The sequence below is a fragment of the Conger conger genome, chromosome 18, assembly GCF_963514075.1.
Source record: "Conger conger chromosome 18, fConCon1.1, whole genome shotgun sequence".
In the NCBI taxonomy this organism is placed as follows: domain Eukaryota; kingdom Metazoa; phylum Chordata; class Actinopteri; order Anguilliformes; family Congridae; genus Conger; species Conger conger.
The window spans coordinates 31,879,132-31,900,445 of record NC_083777.1 but is presented as its reverse complement, the minus strand read 5'-3'; the positions used below and the strand labels follow the sequence as shown (position 1 = coordinate 31,900,445).

Genomic DNA, 21,314 nt, shown 5'->3' with positions numbered 1-21,314 from the left:
CGGCCAAGCCCGGGCCCCCGCCCGAGTTCTCCTTCCACACGCCGGGGAGGTCCGGCCAGCCCCTGCTGCTGCCTGGAGCCCAGGCCTACGGGCCTCACAGCCTGGGGCTGGAGTCGCACGGCTCCCCCTACAGCGCTGCACTCAGCCAGGGCTGGGCCCGGCCACACCTGGGCAGGCCTCCAGCGCCAGGCTACAGGACTGCCTACAGCCCGGCGCCACAGAGATATGGAGCGCACACACCGCCCAGACACTTCAGCTACAGGTCCTGACCCGAGGGAGAGAGGGAGGGAGGGAGAGGGAGTGAGAGGAGAGGGAGAGAGTGAGAGGGAGGGAGAGAGTGAGAGAGAAGGAGAGAGTGAGAGGGGAGAGAGAGTGAGTGAGAGAGGGTGGGAGAGAGAGAGGGAGGGGGAGAGAGTGAGGGGGGAGAGAGTGAGCGAGAGAGGGTGGGAGAGAGGGAGAGAGAGTGAGAGAGTGAGAGTGAGAGAGAGTGAGGGAGTGAGGGGGAGAGAGTGAGAGAAGGAGAGAGAGAGGGTGGGAGAGAGTGAGAGAGAGGGAGGGAGAGAGAGAGAGAGAGAGAGAGTGAGGGGAGTGAGAGAGAGAGAGAGAGAGAGGGTGGGAGAGAGATATAGATATAGTATTTATTTTTGAGGAGCTAAGACTTTCAAACAGAGTTAATGCAATCAAAGGGTTTTCTCACTCTGTTTTTATTTTTTATCAAATTATTTCAAAATAAACATATCTATATTGCAGAAAGGTGTTATACGTTATATATTATTAACGGTCAACTTGCAACAAAAAAGGGAACTGTTTGTGGATGCCGTTTTTTAAAGGCGATGTTCATGTTTTTGTAAAAACATTCTACAACAGCAGAAGCCTGCTTTGCAGCAGATAATCATGTGGGATGAGCAGACGGCTCAGCGTGCTGTCTTTACCTCAGCAAACACACGGTCATCTTCGATCTGACACGGACCGTGCGCTGAGTTTAGGAACTGCAAGTGTGACCTCAGACATGGACTGTGCATCTGAGGACAGGCCATCAGTGAATGTAACGCCTGCCTTACTCTGGCTTTTCGTGCCTAGTTTCCTAAACCTAACTCTTTCCACAATGGTACTCAGCTCCTTGTGTTCGTCTGTAAAGCTGCACTAAAATGGCCGTCGTAACGCTGTACTGCTGGGGCGATGCGCTGGAGCCTTAAGACTGTGAACATGTAACATGTATTATCCAGTATTCTGTTCTTTTAGGAACGTGGAATGGGGTGTGAAAGCATGAAAACTGAAAGTGGAAAAAAGCCTTGTTATAAACCGGGCGAACGGTTACCGCTGTCAGAAAGGCTGTTAGAAATGTTGGGACATTGCTGAAAAGTGTGGTAATTTATAACTGTCAGAAATAACTGCCAAGATGTCGCGAATAAAGGGAAATTCATGAACTCTTTCCATTTTCAGGATTCATTGGTTTGATGCTTTTTGTAAAACAAATATAACCCCATATACATTCTAAAATCGGAAAGCCTCGTCAGAGTGATGTCGGTCAAAGGCTGACTGGGTGTAAAATGGCCGCCCGTTTCCATAGTGATACAGTCCAGCGTCAGGACCAATGTTTTTCATTTGATCGCTATGGGAGATGGTGAATGAACTACCCCACTGCATTGTGGGACCCACAGGCCAACGGGGGTACAGGGCGTGGTTTCCTGCACAAACCTGGCCTCAGTGATGTACTGTGTGCCACCCCAGAACACACACACACACACACACACACACACACACACACACACACACACACACACACACACATGGGGGGCCACACCAGAACACACACACACACACACACACACACACACATGGGGGGCCACACCAGAACACACACACACACACACACACACATGGGGGGCCACACCAGAACACACACACACACACACACACACACACACACATGGGGGGCCACACCAGAACACACACACACGCACACACACACACACACACACACACGGGAGGCTGGTACAGTTCTCAGGAGTGCCATGACCCCCGGGCCCCAGGATGCAGAGCTCCAGGCTGGGAAAGGGGATTAATGTGCAGTAATGGAGGTTTATAATGGCCTTCACCGCGGGGGGTCTAACTGTGAGCGACCTGCTGTTTTAATGAACATATGAGCGTAAAATACCCCATTGTCATTCACTCTGATCAGTACATCACTGTAGAGATGCTCACCCAACATTTACACACACAATACATCCACCTGCCTTTTCTATCTTATTTTATGATGACGTACCGTGTGTGTGTGTGTGTGTGTGTGTGTGTGTGTGTGTGTGTCCCTTTTCAAGACATTTCTCACCGCCGACTGAAATCAAATAAATCCATCTTTGGTCTTTTCTTCTCATGAGTGCCTCAATACTCTCTGGGCCAATCGGATTCTTTCCCAAGCTGAAAACGTATCATCTTCAGCTGCGTTGAGGGGAAGCTCATCCCCCACCTTGTGTAATAGTGTAATCGTGTGGGAACATCTTCTGTACCATAACAGTTTTCATGACCCCTGACCCTTCCCAATTACACTGTACAGACAGTTTGCTGAGGACGAGAGCGAGTTACTGATCTGATGAGCAGATTAGCGCTCCGTGTGACTGAGACTCCACCGTTATCTCTGTGTGCGGTTATGGGACGGTCGGTCCAGAACACTCTGCTCCTGACCGACCCCATTCTGGCAGGGAGCGCGTTGGTTTACGGGGGTTTAGTTTAAATGTCCATCGCTGCCCAAACTGCAGCGTAGACTTCAAAGCCACGTTGAAGGGTAGCGCTAGCGTTTGGAAAATACATAAATGAGCAGGTTAGCTCATTCCCACACCATACAAATGGGAATATTAATGAAATTCATCATTGTCTTTAAAGTCCAGGCACACACACATATACACACACACACACACGCGCACACACATATACACACACGCACACACACACACACACACACACACATATACACGCACAAGCGCACACACATATACACACGCACACACACACATATACACGCACACACACACACACACATATACACGCACACACACACATACACACACACGCGCACACACATACACTCACGCACACACATATATACACACGCACACACACACATATACACACACGTATACACACACGCGCGCAGACACACACACTGCAGAGGGCCACTGTGAGTGTTTCAGGCGTGAGGAATCGAGCAATTGTATTTTCCAGCTTTCGAAACATGCCAGGAAAAATACATTTCAGCAATTCCATTCCTAAACCCATATTCATTCATGTGGTTCTCCTGAGAAGCCCAGCTCTGTCACTGCACTTCATTTCCCATAATTCCCTTCTCCTGGTTCTGCAATGGCACCAGATAAAACTGAGTGCATGCAAATAAATATAATAGACACCAGAAGTGCCATTAAATCCCATTTTAACCCGATGAGTCTCACTGCCACACGAATCCTGCAGGACTTGCACATTCCTGTGAGAGATATTTAAGTGTTAAAGAGATCATCAACAGAGTATGAATCAACACGGAGGAGTGATAATATAGTACAGTAACATATGTAATAACTTGAACTTGAACTCTTAAGATGGATTTTCAAAGGGGGATCCATTTGGGTATTAGATATGTAATAACTATATAGATCTGGGACCATTTAAAAAAAATAAAAACATGTTTCTGAACTCAGTCTTTTTTCATTATGATGTATGCTGTATGCTGTATGTATGCTGTATGATGTATGTATGCTGTATGCTGTATCATGTATGCTGTATGCTGTATGTATGCTGTATGTATGCTGTATGCTGTATGATGTATGCTGTATGCTGCATGTATGATGTATGCTGTATGCTGTATCATGTATGCTGTATGCTGCATGTATGCTGTATGCTGTATGATGTATGATGTATGATGTATGCTGTATGCGTGCCTGTGTGTCTGGGCAGAGGCACAGAGAAGCTGAAGGCCAGGTTACTCTACAGTAAAAATCCGAGCGGTCCATCAGTCCATGTCCGGCGTGTCTGATACAGTGACCACACGGTAATCTTTTCTGTACACAGAGCTGTTATGAGGTACCAGCAGGCAGCGTTAGCGTGGTTTTGAGAAGTCTGTTCTCCTGGGACTGCGCTCCCTTTGTCATGCGCTCGATTGGATTAACAGTAGGGCTGAGCTCCCGGCTGCTGGCTTTGTGTGGCTTTGTTTGGGCCTTCTTGTGCGATGTTATGATGGAGTCTGACGGCTTGTTCAGTTCACTGCCCCCAGACAAACCGCCGGCACACCAGCGCACCAGCCAGCCGTTTAAAACGCAGCGCGTTCCTGTGAGGGGGGGGGGCCGTCTCGCCCTGCAGAGGGGTGCGGGCTGAGAGGGGCGCGTCTCCTGAATACTGCCTCATTTCACAAACGGGCCGAAAGGACCCCATCGTGGGGCGTTCCCTGGGCACAGAGCCGGCTGAAACAGTGCCTGTCCCCAGCAAGTACATCACGTCTCCAAAATGAACATGATGACATGCAACTGTTTGGGTCCCTGGCCCGATGGGATGGTCAAGATGTTCAGCTGTTTTTCAGACCAAACAGAATGGGAAAAAAAAAAAAAAAAGTGTGATCTAACTAGGACTGTGGAATGATTGTTGGTGCCAGACCGGGTGGTTTGAGTATCTCCTGGGATTTTCACACACAGCAGTCTCTGGAGAACAAGACATCCCGTGAGCAGATGGAAGTGGAGTGTCACACCTGTGCCCAACCTGCCGCCCAACTGCTGAAGGCCGTCTGTGAAACGGCAGGCCAGGGATCGTCTGCTCTGGCCCTCCAATCCAAGTCCAGCCCTGGTTTTCTTTTCTCCCAGGTAAACAGTGATTGATTGGCCAGACTGTGTTCACACCTGGCTCCCAGGTAAAGGGAGGCTTGGCCCTGGAGATTATCCCTGCTGTAGGGTGTGGGATCAGGACCCACATCCAGCACACGAGGAGGCCAGTCCCTGCTGGGAGGGCCCCAGCAGAGCGTGACACTGCCCCCCCCCCCCCCCCCCCCCGCTCCCCCTGACCTGTCTGTCACGCCCCGCTCCCCTGGCCCCTCCCTGGAATGCTGGGGCGGATGTCGGGTTTCTCCACGGTGGCTGGAGGCGGGGAGGTGGGGTGAATCCAGGCCTGTCCGACGTCTTTTCATCGCACCCCTGAGCCTCCACAGGGTGCTGCAGGCCCCCCCGCCCCGGCTCCACGCCTGCCCCCCCCACACACTCCTGCCCCCCTCGGCGAGAGACAATGTGTCTGTTAGCGGCCGCTGCTGCTAATGATCACCGCGGTGATCTCAGGTCAGGCCTGCAAGCTCACTCAGGCACAAACGGTTGCTTAGGAGCAGCCGTCTGTCAGAAATTCAGCTCTCAGTTTAACCTCCCCTCCCTCCAGCGGTCTAGCTGCTGATTCCCAAGAAAATGTGGTAGACCCTGGAACACAGGACTCCCCTGCTCTCTCAGACCCAGCCGTGTGCACGCTGATGAACACAGAGGCTGAGGTAAGGCTGCCTTTTCACTCCTTTCTTGCTGTTTCGGGCCTGTCCCGCTCGAAAACCACAGCTGCTGTTAACCCTCTGAAGAGCAGGGAGGTTTTTTTAGAACATTTTCTGTCAGTGTTCTAGAACTGTGACATCAGCATTAGAATGTTCAGAATATTCTAATGGCGCGTTTGTGACCTCACACCTTAAAGGGTTAAACTGGGTCTCCCTGTCCCGGGTCTGATACAGAACCCCGGGGGGTTCTCGCTCTGCGCTGACGTGTTCCGCGTTCCGCGTTCCACTCTCCGCTCTCCTGAGTGTCTTCAGATTTCCCTTCCCCTCTCATCGAGGCGCTTGTGGGGGGCAACTCGATTCATCATCGCCTGAGAACTAGAGGTGTCTCTAGTCGAGGGGAGCTCCCAGGTTGCCACGGCGACACCGTGTTTGGTTTGGTTTCAGGGGAAGAGGGTCAAAGGCACTCATCGTCGCTTCAAGTGTTTGCGGACGTTTCTGCCCCACTGGAGACGGCAACAGGAGATTGGTGAGGTCCCAGTGATGCGGCACGGTGGGGGAGATTTAAAACGTGTCTGTTGTCTTTGAGTTCTAAATATTACATAACACGGATTAGCCTAGTTGGCATGCTAAAAATAACTGGGTACTCCGTGTACAGACATGAAGAGCAGCACATCTGTGACTGCGGACAGATTAGTTATAGCCCGAGTGCTTTATTGGAATCTTATTACAATGTAGAGTAACTTATTCCCCGGCTGAGCGGATGGTGGGGTTGGGTCTGGGGAGACTTCTGTCCCACTGCAATGGAGCAGCTGTTGGGGAAAGGCGATCTCATGAGCTCTGATCTCTGCTGTGTGCAGTGTGCAGTGTGTGTGTGTGCTGTGTGTTATGTGTGTGTGTGTGTGTGTGTGTGTGTGTGTGCTGTGTGTTGTGTGCAGTGTGCAGTGTGTTATGTGTGTGTGTGTGTGTGTGTGTGTGTGCTGTGTGTTGTGTGCAGTGTGTTATGTGTGTGTGTGTGTGTGTGTGCTGTGTGTGTGTGTGTTTGTGTGTGTGTGCAGTGTGTTATGTGTGTGTGTGTGTGTGTGTGGTGTGCAGTGTGCAGTGTGTTATGTGTGTGTGTCTGTGCTGTGTGCTGTGTGCAGTGTGTTATGTGTGTGTGTGTGTGTGTGTGTGTGTGTGTGCTGTGTGCTGTGTGTTGTGTGCTGTGTGTGTGCTGTGTGTTGTGTGCAGTGTGCTGTGTGTTGTGTGTGTGTGTGTGTGTGTGTGTGTGTTGTGTGCAGTGTGCAGTGTGTTATGTGTGTGTGTGTGTGTGTGTGTGTGCAGTGTGCAGTGTGTTGTGTGTGTGTGTGACACTCCTGTGGCCAGGATGAAGGGGTCACCTGCACATCACACAGATCAGGGAGCACTGTGCCATATGGGCATGGCGTTTTAGTAACGTATGCTTCTCTGGAGTTCATATTCTGGCTCTTCTGCTTATATTTCTGCCTGTTGACAATGTTAATATCCATGCAAGATTTGAGAGTCTTTGGCTTCCAGGTGTGTGTAGGTTCTCTCCTGTGTTTGGTGGGATGGGGGGAGGGGTGATTACGCCTTTCCTCCGCGTCGATTCTCAGAGCTGAACGTGTGACGCGTAACTTTAGGGATTTCTGGAAGCAGAGAAATGTTCATATTGCCCACTGCACGTCGTGAAGCCCCTTGACCCGTTTCACAGAGATCGATTTCACACGCTCATCTGTCACAACGGCAAACAACAGCCATGTGTTTCAAAAACACCCGTCAGTTTTCACCATCATGTCTGAACAGGGTGCTGTACGTGGAGAGGGGTCTCAGGTTCGGCTCTGCAATGGAAACCATGCTGCTTTAACGTAACCGCACCGTTAGGGAAACTCAATGAAAACCACTGCGCACAGACTGGGTCCGCTGTCAGCTGGACCAGCTCACCTGGCTAACGTTGAGCACACCTCACACTCCACACAGATCTGTTCATCAGTCCTTTATCCTTTGTTGACAGCATGCCTTACAATTAATACACACAAGCAGCTTATGGGTTTAGTGAGGGAAGTGGCACAGGCTTGTAATGCTAAAGGCTACGTTTCAGTTAGTGACACACAGCTAAAACACACTCGCGCGTTCGCATTGCGTGTTTGGGTTCCGTATCGCTGAAACGTCAGGATGCTCACGCCTGCAGCTGAACACGATAGGCTGGCCTGCAGTCCCGTCAGGGCTCAGGATGTGTGGCGTCACCTTTATTCACGCTGTTTCCCAGCATCCTCCTCTCTCCTGTCTCTGCTCACACAAGTTCACACACAAGGTGCTTCCCACCGCTCAGTGACGCCTGGAAGCAGCTGCGTTCAAAACTACAAAACATAAAAGTGACGGTAAACTCGCCAGCCCAGTAACATAGAACATCGATACAGACATAATTGATGAAAATACATTAAATGAAAACTGCCCATGTACTATGTACTATGTACTATGGACTATGGACTATGGACTATGGACTATGTACTATGGACTATGGACTATGGACTATGGACTATGTGCACATAATCTGTGGCTGGCTGAGCTGAACCTGCTGCCTTCCAGGCTTCGCTGAGCTCAGGAGCGTACCTTTAGCGTCCACAAAGACCTCCCCGCCAGGAGTGCTGGAACACGGCAGGCTTCGGCCCTCAGAGCCCCCCCCCCCCCCCCCCCCCCTCACGTTAACCGATCCGCCAGGAGTCCCCGCTCCGCGCCGTGTGCACGCACACTTAAGCTCGAGAGGTTCTGTCACAACACGCGTCCGTTTGCAGCGAGGGCGGCCCAGCTGGGGCGGGTCGGCGCTGGCGGTCCCGTTCTGACGCTGTCAGTGTCCGTCAACCGGGGGGCTGCTGCCGTCAGATCCTCTTAGGGTCTCCGCCCAGTCCAGCTCAATCATATTTATCTCTCAGGAATGATTGATTACAACAACAACAAAAAACCCTGATGTTTGTAGTGCGTGAACTTGTCACGAGTGCGGTGCATATTTTCATGCCTATTTCCCTGCATGGTATGTAGACGGAGTATTGTGTTTGATAGCTTTGTGCACGGGGCCACTTACATTATACTGTCCAGCTGATTTACTGTAATCTGCTCCACAGTACATCAGCTTTTGGGAAAATAAATGAATGCGTATGTTCTGAATTTATGTAACACATCGACTACATGCTTTGAGCTCCTCTTCCCGTCCTCTTTCAAAGGGCTGCAGTCCTTTCCTGTGTGAGGGTTCATGCTGCCATAGATATTATGGGGGTCAAAATACATAAAGCCCATATCGGTGAACTGGCTGCAAGACACGCATTTAACCCTTTAATGCACACATGCTTCCTGAAAGAGAGAGTATGTGTGTGTGTGTGTGTGTCAGTCTGTATGTCTGTGTGTGTGTGAGTGTGTGTGTGTGAGTCTGTATGTCTGTGTTTGTGTGTGTGTGTGTGTGTCAGTCTGTATGTCTGTGTGTGTGTGTGTGTGTGTGTGTGTCTGTGTGTCAGTCTGTATGTATCTGTGTGTGTATGTGTCAGTCTGTATGTCTGTATGTCTGTGTTTGTGTGTCTGTGTGTGTGTGTGTGTGTGTGTGTGTGTGTGTGTGTGAGTCTGTATGTCTGTGTGTGTGTGTGTGTGTGTGTCTGTGTCAGGCCATCTGACTGTCTGTTCTTTTTAATATTGTAAAGAGATTGCCATATTGTGAAATGTTGTCAAACTTTTCACAACAAGCATGTGGCAGTATGCGACAGTGCTGCTCCATTAAACCGTGATGATCGTGCCTTTCGGACACATCATTAACACGTGGTGACAAATGAGCGTGTGAGAAATCCTGCCAAAGGGATATATCACTATGAAGGTGAAATGTGGCATAAGTGTGACATTCATTTGTTTTGGTAAATAAATTAAGCCAATCTACAAACACAACACTGGACGTTTGTTTATTTTGAGCAGAATTACATTACATTACATTACATTAATGGCATTTGGCAGACGCTCTTATCCAGAGCGACGTACAACAAAGTGCATACCCATAACCAGGGATAGGTTCGCTGAAAGACCCTAGAGGGAAGTACAATTTCACTGCTACTTGTACAACAAAGATAAGGACCAGGGCCAATTATTATAAAAATTTTTACGAACAAATAAACAAACAAACAACAAAGCAAAAGTGACCAAACTTAACTATCCAACACTGCTTTATCCAACACTGAATTACTGTCTATATGCTTAGAATTTGTATGTTTAGTCAGGTGATTGATTTCAGGTCAGTTCATCTGTGGTGCTGTACAAACTGCTTGGGAATGAGCGCTGTTTTTTTCCCCTGTTGCGGGTTCGTTTGTTTTTCCCCAGTGAAATGACCAGAGCCACACCCGCTTCTCCCAATTAGCAGGCGTGACGCGACGTGCGCCTGACATTCAACTTTGAACCTGGAGGCTGTTGGGAAGAAAAAATGGCGTTGCGAAAGGAATGAACGAAATGAGTCTTGAGTTAATTTCAGAGACGCCCCATAGATGACCACGTGGGTCATTTCTTAAACGGATGGTTGGGCTACACGTAGTTTAGTTCGGCAACGTCTCCGATCATTAATAGATGCGTAGGGCTGGACGTTAACGGACGGAGGCGAGCTGCTCTAAAACCAGCGTGTCGCAGGCCTCATCCCTGCAAGGAGAGGTTGTGTTTCTCACCTGCCGCGTCAGTACTGTGCTCACCTGGTAGCGGGGAACTCAAAAGGTAAGCTTCTCCCGCCTTTAAAGCATAGGCCTACGTCATTATCCATTCTGGCTACACCCCCGACGCACGCACCAAACATACCTCCAGGCCTGTTGCACACCGTTGGTAGAAAACATATCGTTCAACGCAGAAGCCGGAGCAAAACGTTTTCAGATTGAACATGCCCCAGCATGCTCTCTGTTTTTCCTCCGGTTTATGAAAACGGGCATGTCGTCAGTGCTTTTAAGTTGTTGATAATTGTGCGTTATCGCGTTTCTGCACTAGTACGTAAGTAACGTTTTGAAATGTGATCTCGTGTCGTTAAATTATGCGCGGGGCAGTTTTACGTTTACTCTCGACCTTGATATAAGACGCCGAAGTACATTTCATTTCAGACAGAACCAGTAGCCGGCCTTCTGTTTAATTTTAACGGCCACTAATACGTCTAGGTTTGTCATTTCTGTCAGTTGATACTGCTATTTCTGGTTTTATTTGGCAGAAATTATGGTGTCAAAATTGTTGTCCAACCATTAGCATAGAGATGTGACATTACATTACAACCACTCAGCAGATCAGATGGTTTTTTTCCAAAGTGATTATTTTGTTCAGTGCAGAATATTTGGGCTCAGTATGCAGCAGGAGTGATATTACCAAGATGGCTCAGAATGCCCATTTATGATGAGTGTGACGCTGACTGGATAACAGAGAATGCTTAAATCACATACAGCTTCCCGCCTTTACGCCGCTATACTGCTAACGTTTTACGGAAAGGAAATCAGAAGAGAAAGACTGTGGCCCGTGACAATGTCTGTGACATTTATTACCAGGCACATAGCTGTGGGGTATGCAGACTATGGGGTCATTCACTTTGGAGCTACTGGAAGTGTTATTTCCTTGCTTAAGAACACAGCCTGTCGCCTCTCATTGTAAAGTTGGCTGATCTTCACCAAACTTATGCAAGCATCTGAAAATCGTGAGAGCGCTTCTGAGCGGCAGAAGCTGCCCTGACGAGGGGTCCCCTGCCCGGAGATACGGCCTCCATTTTAGGCAGAATGTCGCCTCAAAATTCCACATTAATTTGCGGGTCTGAAAGCCGGCGGCTGAGCCGTGATTGGATGCTTGGTGGTAAATGGAATGCCGTTACACTGTCCACACTCGCGTTTTTAAGGTTGTGCTGGTTCTTGTCGAGTCTCGTGGCTTGTGCTACATGTAGCATTATCAGATGCCCTCCAGCTTTTGGTGGGAAGAGTGGTCTGGCGGGGTGATGTAGCTGAATCCCCCGCTGCACGCGGACTGGTCTGATGATCCATCGGGAAACGACTACAAATGATTACTCCTGTTCTGTGATGTCCCTTATTACGAGAGAGGGAGGGGCCGATTCACTGTTTGACTTTAAACTGCCTCACTTCAAAGTTCAATCAACTGATTGTTATCGATCGCAGATGTGCTGCGATGTTGCCTCGGTTTTTGGATGCTGATTGTCCAGTATTGTTGGAAAAAAGAGTGTTGTTAGCCGTGAAAGATATCCTGTTTGTCAGTCAATCCTCTGAGCATCTGAGTCAATGCCCTATCAGAACAGAGTTTCCTGAGCCAACAATCCCGTAACGCACTGCTCCGTTGTGCTTATGAATGTTTTCTTTTTATGGCATAACCCCAAAAGAAAAGCGATTTTGAACGGCGAGCGGCCTCTGCTTTTAGAGATGTGCCAGCGTGTTTTCCTCCAGTTTATGTTGTTAATCCCGTGAGAGACTCGTTTGAGAGTGCGTGTTTGAGCTCAGGAGCTTGACCCCTGGGCCAGAGGATGGGGATGAGGGACTCTGAGCTGGGAACACACTCACCGCGTGCGTGCGCGTTCAGAGCGCGTAAAACACACAGTTTCTGATGGACGCGGCAGTTTGAAAGTAACAGTAGGTCAAAGGGGGTGTTTTATTCTGCGGCACTGAGATGGATTTCAGTTAATCACCAACTTAACTGAACGGGGGGCGGGGTGTATTTACAAACAGCTCCAGCGTCTGTCAGGAAGTACAGAATGTGAAAATGATGCACTGTTGAAACAATAAAATGATACTTATTATGATATTTTGGATAACTTTTCTTTGTTATTGCTGCGGGTAATCTAATCACATTTGGATTACATCTTTTTGAATTTTTGAATTTTCAGAATAGATTCCATGATAATGTTAAGATTAAATAAAATGGTGGTCTCTATGGTGAGGTTCTGTGTTTAGGAGGCAAGCTTGATGCTGTAGTTCATGCTAATGCTTCTGTAGTTCAGTTCTCTGTGAAAGTACCATAGAAACAGCCCTGATTCCGTGTGTGTGAGAGTACCATAGAAACAGCCCCGATTCTGTGTGTGTGAGAGTACCATAGAAACAGCCCTGATTCCGTGTGTGTGAGAGTACCATAGAAACAGCCCTGATTCCGTGTGTGTGAGAGGCTACCATAGAAACAGCCCTGATTTCCTGTGTGAGACAGGCTACCATAGAAAAGGCCCACAGTCCTGAGGGGAAATATCACAGTTTTTACTCAGTGAGAGACAGCTGGCCTGTTAGTCTGATGGCAGCTGAAATGGACAACGGGAGTATAACACACACACACACACACACACACACACACACACACACACACACACGCTGTTCTGTCATCTTTATGTTCAGAAGCATCTTTTTCTTCTTGGGTTAAACTGAAGAAAAACATTTTTTGCAGCCTTCATCCCCACTGTTGAAACAGACTGTATCCTTAGAGTAGGGCTGCATGATGTGTTGTATATGCATCATCAGGATATAAACACATCCCCAAAGACTGCTTGAACTGCGATGAATAGTTAAATTGATTGGCTGGTCATGTGCAATTTGTTCAATGAAAGCGTGTTTTGAAATAATGCATTTCTTCTTTTTTTTATGCAGTGGGCCTAGGCTCTTCATTGTCTGCTGTCTATGAGCAGTGTACCTTAAACAGAAAGACGTTAGAACTGCACACCTCAGTATTTGTTTATTTATCTTAGTCATCGTCATCACGTTTCACATCTAATGGGGCAGATGGCGGTGTGTGTGAGAGTGTAAATATTAAAAGCTTCGATATCCAGCTGTTGATGGAGTGCAGGTCTGTGCCCCACCAGCAGGCGGCAGTGTTCTCCTGTTTGGAGAAGAGAGGGGAACAGAGAGGGACAGGACACAAGGGCAGCTGCACAGCATTGTGGGTACGGAACACTGCATAAGGCAGCTGCACAGCATTGTGGGTACGGAACACTGCATAGGGCAGCTGCACAGCATTGTGGGTACAGAAAACAGCACAGGGCAGCTGCACAGCATTGTGGGTACAGAAAACAGCACAGGGCAGCTGCACAGAATTGTGGGTACAGAAAACAGCACAGGGCAGCTGCACAGCATTATGGGTACAGAAAACAGCACAGGGCAGCTGCACAGCATTGTGGGTACAGAAAACAGCACAGGGCAGCTGCACAGCATTGTGGGTACAGAAAACAGCACAGGGCAGCACTGAGCACAACAATCTGATGCATAATGCTGTCAGATTAACACACTGTGTCTGTGTGTGTGAGTGTCTGTGTGTGTGTCTGCTCACAGTGTGTGTGTGTGTGTGTGTGTGTGTGTGTGTGTGTGTGTGTGTGTGTGTGTGTGTGTGTGTGTGTCTGCTCAGTGTGTGCGTGTGTGTGTGTCTGTGTGAGAGTGTCTGTGTGTGTGTGTGTGTGTGTGTGTCTGTGTGAGGTGTGTGTGTGTGTCTGTCTGTCTGTCTGTCTGTCTGTGTGAGAGAATGAGTGTGTGTGTGTGTGTGTGTGTGTGTGTGTGTGTGTCTTGATCTTTGTATAATTTCTTTTGAAATACTTTAGGGAGGGAGGGCTGATGGGAGTTTGCCCCAGGGGCTGATGGGTAAACGGTAATGGAGGGAGGGCTGAGGCGGTCCTGGTCCTGGTTCTGGCAGATGTGAAATTTCGCTGAACAAACGGACCATCAAACGGACCATCAAACGGGACTGGGGGAATGAAATTCACTTCCAGTGTGGGGGGGGCAGACCCAATGAATCGCATAATGTATGCAGGATAATGCCCATTTGAGACGTATATAATATCACCCTGTGATGGTCTGAAGACGGTGATGATGCCAGTGTGCAGAAACACAGCTGGGTGGATGAGCTCAGCTCGTCCTTCTGTCAAGCTGAGAGAAATGTTAGTGTCACAAGTTCCTCCTCGCTGTGTTTTATTAGCCTGGTTCTGCATCTCTTCATGTTTGTGTGCATACTGTATATACTGTACGCTGGAGCCAATGAAAATGTCCAAGCTGAAAAGATGACTGACCTGACGGAGCCTGTTGTTTCCCTTCCGGAGTGAAACGTCAGTTGAGCAGCAGGTTGGGTGAACGGGGGGGTGCCAGGCAGAGTCATGGGACAGATGGTTTATTTACTGGTGCTCCTTCTCACTTCTTTTTTTTTTCATGACTGTTTTATTTATTTTTTAACACAAGTTAGGGGCAGGGCCATGCCTCAGGGACATGGGTTTGAGCTGAATGGTTTGGGCTTTCCTGTGGGCTGTCCCGGGCTGGGAGAGATTTTATATGATCATGAGTAATATAAGCAAGAGGGCGGCTCTGTGACTGATCACAATATTTTACATTTCTCAACACAAGCATTCTCGTTATTAGGAAAATTATTATTGCTGTTCAGTCTTCCAATAATGTTTTGCATATTTCAACTGCATTGTATACTGTTGTTGTCTTTGTATGGATATGACTTTTCATGATGAAAAAGTATGATTTCCGTTACGGTGTTCTCTGCCAAGAAGGGAATGTTTATTTTTTCAAGCTGACTGTCCTACTCTATACAGTTTGTTTAAAGGATCGCATTGACTGACAGCCTCAATAATGGGTAATCCACAGAGTTTCCAGTGAATTAATGGCACAAAGAGCCACACAAACAGTCTGCAGTTCTGTGTGCGGGGCTCCACCGTGTGTGGGGATTACTGAGATGTGACGGCTAATCGGCTGTTAGCCCAGCCCAGTGGTCCTGCCTTTGTGCATTTTAAAACATTTTGGTGCTTTGAAAATACAAAATCCTGATTTGTATTTGTCCACAGTATCACAGTGCTATTATCTAATGGGTTACTGTCACAGATGGGTCCATGCTTCCTGATGTTTTACAGTAGAAATGGCGCAGTTGGAGATGTTTTTTTGCAGCGTTTTAGCTGAGTTTATTGGGCAAATGCAGCTTTTGTGATGGGGCAGAGGGGAACATGCTACCGCGCTTTAATAGGGTATGAAAGCGCGTGTTGCTTTTTGTTGCAGAAGTTGTCGTACAGCACAGGAAACGAGCGGACATGCGCTGCCCCTGTCGTTGTCCTGTTTAATTTGGCTAATGGCTGTAAGGCCGCTACAGTGTGAGCTTGTGTAGATGTTTCTGTTTGGTTGTTTTAATTGGCCGATGCCTGTGAACGAGCCACAGGATTGGACGTCATTACACCCAAGGTGGCCAATTAATCTGGAGCAGGGGCAAGGCTTTGAGCATGACGCTGTGATGCACTGAAGTTATTAAAATCATATGAATGTTCTGGAAGTATAATAACCTAACGCGCTATACTGTAAAGTTATTAAAATCATATGAATGTTCTGGAATAAACTCATCTGTCTAACACACAGCAGTGGAGAAGCGTGTAATTACCAGTAAACCGGTTGAGTTGAGCGCGTTCCCTTCTCCAGTTACACACACAGCAAACATTATTGAGGTAATTTCTTATCTATTGAGGTACAGTATATATTTGTACACTCAGTTAGCACATTGATAGGTCTTTATTAGACTTATTTCTTAGACTTAGGTCTTCTGCTGCTGTAGCCTATCCACTTAGAGGTTTCACATGTTGTGTGTTCAGAGATGCTCTTCTGCGTACCACGGTTGTAATGTGTGGTTATTTGCATTACTCTCAGCTTCTCCTCTGACCTCTCTCATTAGCAACACGTTTCTGCCCACAGAACTGCTGCTCACTGGATGTGTTTTGTTTTTCGCACCATTCTCTGCAAACTCTAGATACTGTTGTGCGTGAAAATCCCAGGAGATCAGCAGTTTGATATATTCAAACCACCCTGTATGGCATCAACAATCAAACGTGCTAACAGGGCAGAGCTAACGCAGGTCTCTGTGCTAACAGGGCAGGGCTAACGCAGGTCTCTGTGCTAACAGGGCAGGGCTAACGCAGGTCTCTGTGCTAACAGGGCAGGGCTAACGCAGGTCTCTGTGCTAACAGGGCAGGGCTAACACAGGTCTCTGTGCTAACAGGGCAGGGCTAACGCAGGTCTCTGTGCTAACAGGGCAGGGCTAACGCAGGTCTCTGTGCTAACAGGGCAGGTCTCTGCTTCCCTACACAAACTGTTATTCTTTGATCAGGGAGATTTCACCTCGCATGAGCTGCTGGCTTTGAGCGCAGAGGAAGGGGCTCTTTTGGGACAACACCGGGCGGCCATGTCGGGGGGATTACTGTCACGGGATGACAGACATTTGTTTAACCTCCTCACCCGCGCCCTGTCAGAGGTCAGAGGTCAGAGGTCAGGGGGGGCAGGCCACACCCCTGTAATTACAATGATTTCTTCACAAGTCATCAAGCATGTCTGGGTGTGAGAGTGTGTGTGAGAGTGTGTGTGAGAGTGTGTGTGAGAGTGTGTGTGTGAGAGTGTGTGTGTGAGAGTGTGTGTGTGAGAGTGTGTGTGTGAGAGTGTGTGTGTGAGAGTGTGTGTGTGAGAGTGTGTGTGTGAGAGTGTGTGTGTGAGAGTGTGTGTGTGAGAGTGTGTGTGTGAGAGTGTGTGTGTGAGAGTGTGTGTGTGAGAGTGTGTGTGTGAGAGTGTGTGTGTGAGAGTGTGTGTGAGAGAGAGAGAGTGTGTGTGAGAGAGAGAGAGTGTGTGTGAGAGAGAGAGAGTGTGTGTGAGAGAGAGAGAGTGTGTGTGAGAGAGAGAGAGTGTGTGTGAGAGAGAGAGAGTGTGTGTGAGAGAGAGAGAGTGTGTGTGAGAGAGAGAGAGTGTGTGTGAGAGAGAGAGAGTGTGTGTGAGAGAGAGAGAGTGTGTGTGAGAGAGAGTGTGTGAGAGAGAGTGTGTGTGAGAGAGTGTGTGTGAGAGAGTGTGTGTGAGAGAGTGTGTGTGAGAGAGTGTGTGTGAGAGAGTGTGTGTGAGAGAGTGTGTGTGAGAGAGTGTGTGTGAGAGAGTGTGTGAGAGTGTGAGTGTGTGTGTGTGAGAGTGTGTGTGTGAGAGAGTGTGTGAGAGTGTGTGAGAGAGAGTGTGAGAGAGTGTGTGTGAGAGAGTGTGTGTGAGAGAGTGTGTGTGAGAGAGTGTGTGTGAGAGAGTGTGTGTGAGAGAGTGTGATTTGGCAGCCATTTTGATGAGGAGCCTCAGGTCTTCACCTGGGCACACACTCAGCAGGTTGGCTCAGACTGGCTGGTTGACTCAGCAGGTTGGCTCAGACTGGCTGGTTGATGTTGAGGCTCTTCCTGGGTGGTGTTTGGTGAGCAGTTTGATATGGCGAACTGCACGATGCAGTAAAATCATACATTTAAATCTGATAACCCTGCAGAACTGTCTGTACTAAACTTTCTCTGTTTGTAAAGAGACAACCAGCTTTTCTATGACAAATTGTGTCGTATATTTCCATGATCACTGAACTGTCCAGTATTATACACTCATTAGGTAGACGTGTGCACCAGCTTGTTAATGCAAATATTTAATCAGCCAACCATGTGGCAGCAACTAAATGCATAAAAGCATGCAGACATGGTCGAGAGGTTCAGCTGTTTTCCAGACCAAATGTCAGAATGGGGAAGAAATGTGATCGAAACTATCTCAGAAACTGCTGATCTCCAGTGGTGTGCAGAAGGGCGTCTCTGAACACACAACACATCAAATCTGTATAGTGTATAGGCTACTGTAGCAGAAGACCAATAAGTCTAATAAACACCTAATAAAGCGCTCAGTGAGTATTTGTCAGTAAGTGTGAAGGCCTGATGCTCATTAGGTCAGTGCTGCAGGGCGACTTCGGACGGCAGAGATCATCAGAACTGCGCTGATGCTTTTCACCAGATCAATGACTGCTGATTTAAAACCAAAAAAATGAAAAACCGGCTTCTGAAAACTACTGACGCTTAGTTTTATTTCAAAATAGTTTCATGTTTTATGAACATTGGCTAGAACAATACCAGAAGCAGCATAGGCAATCATACATTATATTATTGGGTATATACTCAAGGAGCAGTGCATTGTTCTTGTCTCTCAGACTGTCCGATCTCTTTTGTTTGTTTCCAAACACATTCACAGACTGACGCTCACACACATTCACAGACGCATCCGAAATGCAGCACGGATGGAATGTGTTCTAGCAAAAGACAAATCTCCCAAAGCCGTAATCCATCCATGTTTAAAAACAGGAATTAACTTTCCAATGATATTACACGCGTAATCATGCGTGCATTTCTAAGACCAACGCACTTGTGACTGGTGTGTAAACGGTGGTTATGAGTTAAGGTGTAACTCTTAGCGGGAGTCTGGAACGGTGAACTGAAGCCAGAGACATCCTGTCCTCCTGTATGGTCTTATGTATGTATGTACGGTCCTGTACGTGAGGTCCTGTATGTACGGGCCTGTTTGTACCGTCCTGTTTGATTGTACCAGTAATGACTGAGTGCAGAAATGCCTTTTGTACAGTTAACTTGAGCAATGCATCTGGGTTTTTATTGATAAATATACTTTTAAAATCCCCACTGCAAACATTGAGCAGCCTTTGAGATGACACTCAGTTATATCGGCCATATTTTTAGCAGAATTTAAAGTTTTTAATGACATGACCTCCTTCATGCTGATATTTAAAGATCAGATAATTTCATCGTTCTTTTAGTCACAGTTAATAAAAAATAAAAAAATCTTTTTTTTTTTTTTTGAAAAGCTAGATTTGGGTGGGCCATAATTCCTATAAATTAAGATTATGTTTAGCACAACCATAACATAACGTTCACTGGTGTTAGGTCTTCATAATTAGAATAATTAGACTCCAAACCTTATTTATTTTTTATTTAATCCCTTTACAAAATTACCAAATAAAAATAAATTGCATGTACACATAATATATATGTTTATGTTGGCCTTACAAGTCATATCAAGTTCCCTATAGTACACTATTTTACTGATGTATTGGTGTAATGTAGTACACTATATTTTACTGATGTATTGGTGTAATGTAGTACATTGTATTTGACTGATGTATTGGTGTAATGTAGTACACTGTATTTTACTGATGTATTGGTGTAATGTAGTACACTGTATTTTACTGATGTGTTGGTGTAATTTAGTACACTATATTTCACTGATGTGTTGGTGTAATTTAGTACACTGTATTTTACTGATGTATTGGTGTAATTTAGTACACTATATTTCACTGATGTGTTGGTGTAATTTAGTACACTATATTTTACTGATGTGTTGGGCGTATTTAACAGTAGTGAACATAGTGATTAAATTGAAGAGCAGCCAAACTGCTTAATTAATGTTGAAACTTTAATTTGTCTTTAAACCTGTTGATAAATATAAAAAATATTACAATAGTCTTCTCCTGTTCAGTCTTGTAATTTTTCTAGAACAGGTCTGATTCACATTTGCATGCAGAACAAAAAAAAAAAAAAAAGTAATTCAATATTTATACATGTACTGGAAAAATGTTTTCATGATGAATATGCTTTTGGCGTACAAATTTGTTTTATTTTGGACTTCATAGACTTATGCATTAGCTAAGTGTGTGTAATAAATCCAAATAATCCAGTAAAATATATTATCCATAAATGGGTTCTGTATTGCATCTCACATGCAATGTACCTCCTTACATTACAGACTACCGTCACTGGAAAACATTATTTTCATTGAAAAGTAATACAGAAACTAATTCAAGGTGTAATATTTAATACACATAAGGTCTAATTGTCAAGTGTGTAATACTTGTGTGTGTATAGGTTTTTTTAAATTTATATTACTAAAATAATAATTGTAAACCTAAATGTAGGATCCCTCAGTTGTAATTTCCGTAATTGCATCTCAGTTCTGCTTGGGTCGGTGTGTGGAGCTTGTTGGCCGCTGAATTAAATTCAGTTCATTGTAGGAGACTGGATGAAACCTTAGCTTTAACTTTCACACATTTACTGCATGATCGTGTAAGTGCCTGCAAATATTTTACATTTATTTAAAGAAACCCGTTTGGTTTTTGGAGGGTCTGGTTGGAGGTCATATCCCAGCTATACCCATCAAAATGCTCATTTGCATTTAATTTATTTAATCTACATTAATACTGCTTTCCTTCAAACAGAACCTTTTCTACATTTTTTGAATTTTGCATATGAAATCGCTATATTTTGCAAACAAATTAATGGGAAACTACTGCAATGATGTGAAAGGTGTAAATTGTGGTCCTGAAAAAGGTGTAAATTCTAGTTATGAAGATGCAGTTTGGACAGGTACTTCAGGGTAAAAACCGCTGTAGGTGGTTGAAAGTGTCATCATAATTATTAGTAATTGCAAAAATTAATTTTGCCCATATCGGTTGAAACATTACTACAAGGCCTTACTTATGTTTGTCGAGTTTTTCCGCATACACTGCGGAAAGCAGGATTCTGGCAAGCAAATTTCAGCGTTGCAGCTACGAACGAAACGCAACCGCTATGCTATCCCGCTACGCTATGCCATATTCATGAGCACCTATTTTATAATGGCTTCCGTTGTAGAGGGGAAAATGTAATCTTGCGCTTATGTGCCATTGGAAATGGAGGCTCGTATGTGGGCTTTTGTTCTTAAGATGTAGAAAGCCCATGAAAGCCCAGCCATGGCGAGAGTGGGGGGGGAGGGGGGGCCGGGTCATTGTGGATCTCTCTGCGGTCCATTCAGATGGGACTCTATAAATACTGCCCGTCCAGATTGGGCTGGGCGTAATTGGAAGTGACTTTGCGTGCCAGTGATCCGTACAGACTATTAGCGTTGTCACGGAAGGTTGCGGAACCGCAGCGCGCATGCGCCTCGCCGCGGCCGCGCCGCCCTGCGCGTTGGGCGAGGTCCCCCCCGCGTCGACCGCATCAACCCCGCGTCACTGCGGC

At 46.7% G+C, this 21,314-nt stretch overlaps 1 protein-coding gene across 3 annotated transcripts in view; it reads left to right on the top strand.

Annotated features, from left to right (window-relative positions):
- LOC133118524 (zinc transporter 6-like) overlaps positions 1 to 270 on the top strand; it is a 38,281-nt gene extending 38,011 nt beyond the window's left edge. For all 3 annotated transcript variants that reach the window (XM_061228598.1, XM_061228600.1, XM_061228599.1), the window contains one exon: positions 1 to 270. This exon is cut by the window's left edge and continues 220 nt beyond it. In XM_061228598.1, the coding sequence (XP_061084582.1) occupies positions 1 to 269 (269 nt within the window). In that variant the 3' untranslated portion in view covers position 270.
- Positions 271 to 21,314: the final 21,044 nt, after the last annotated feature.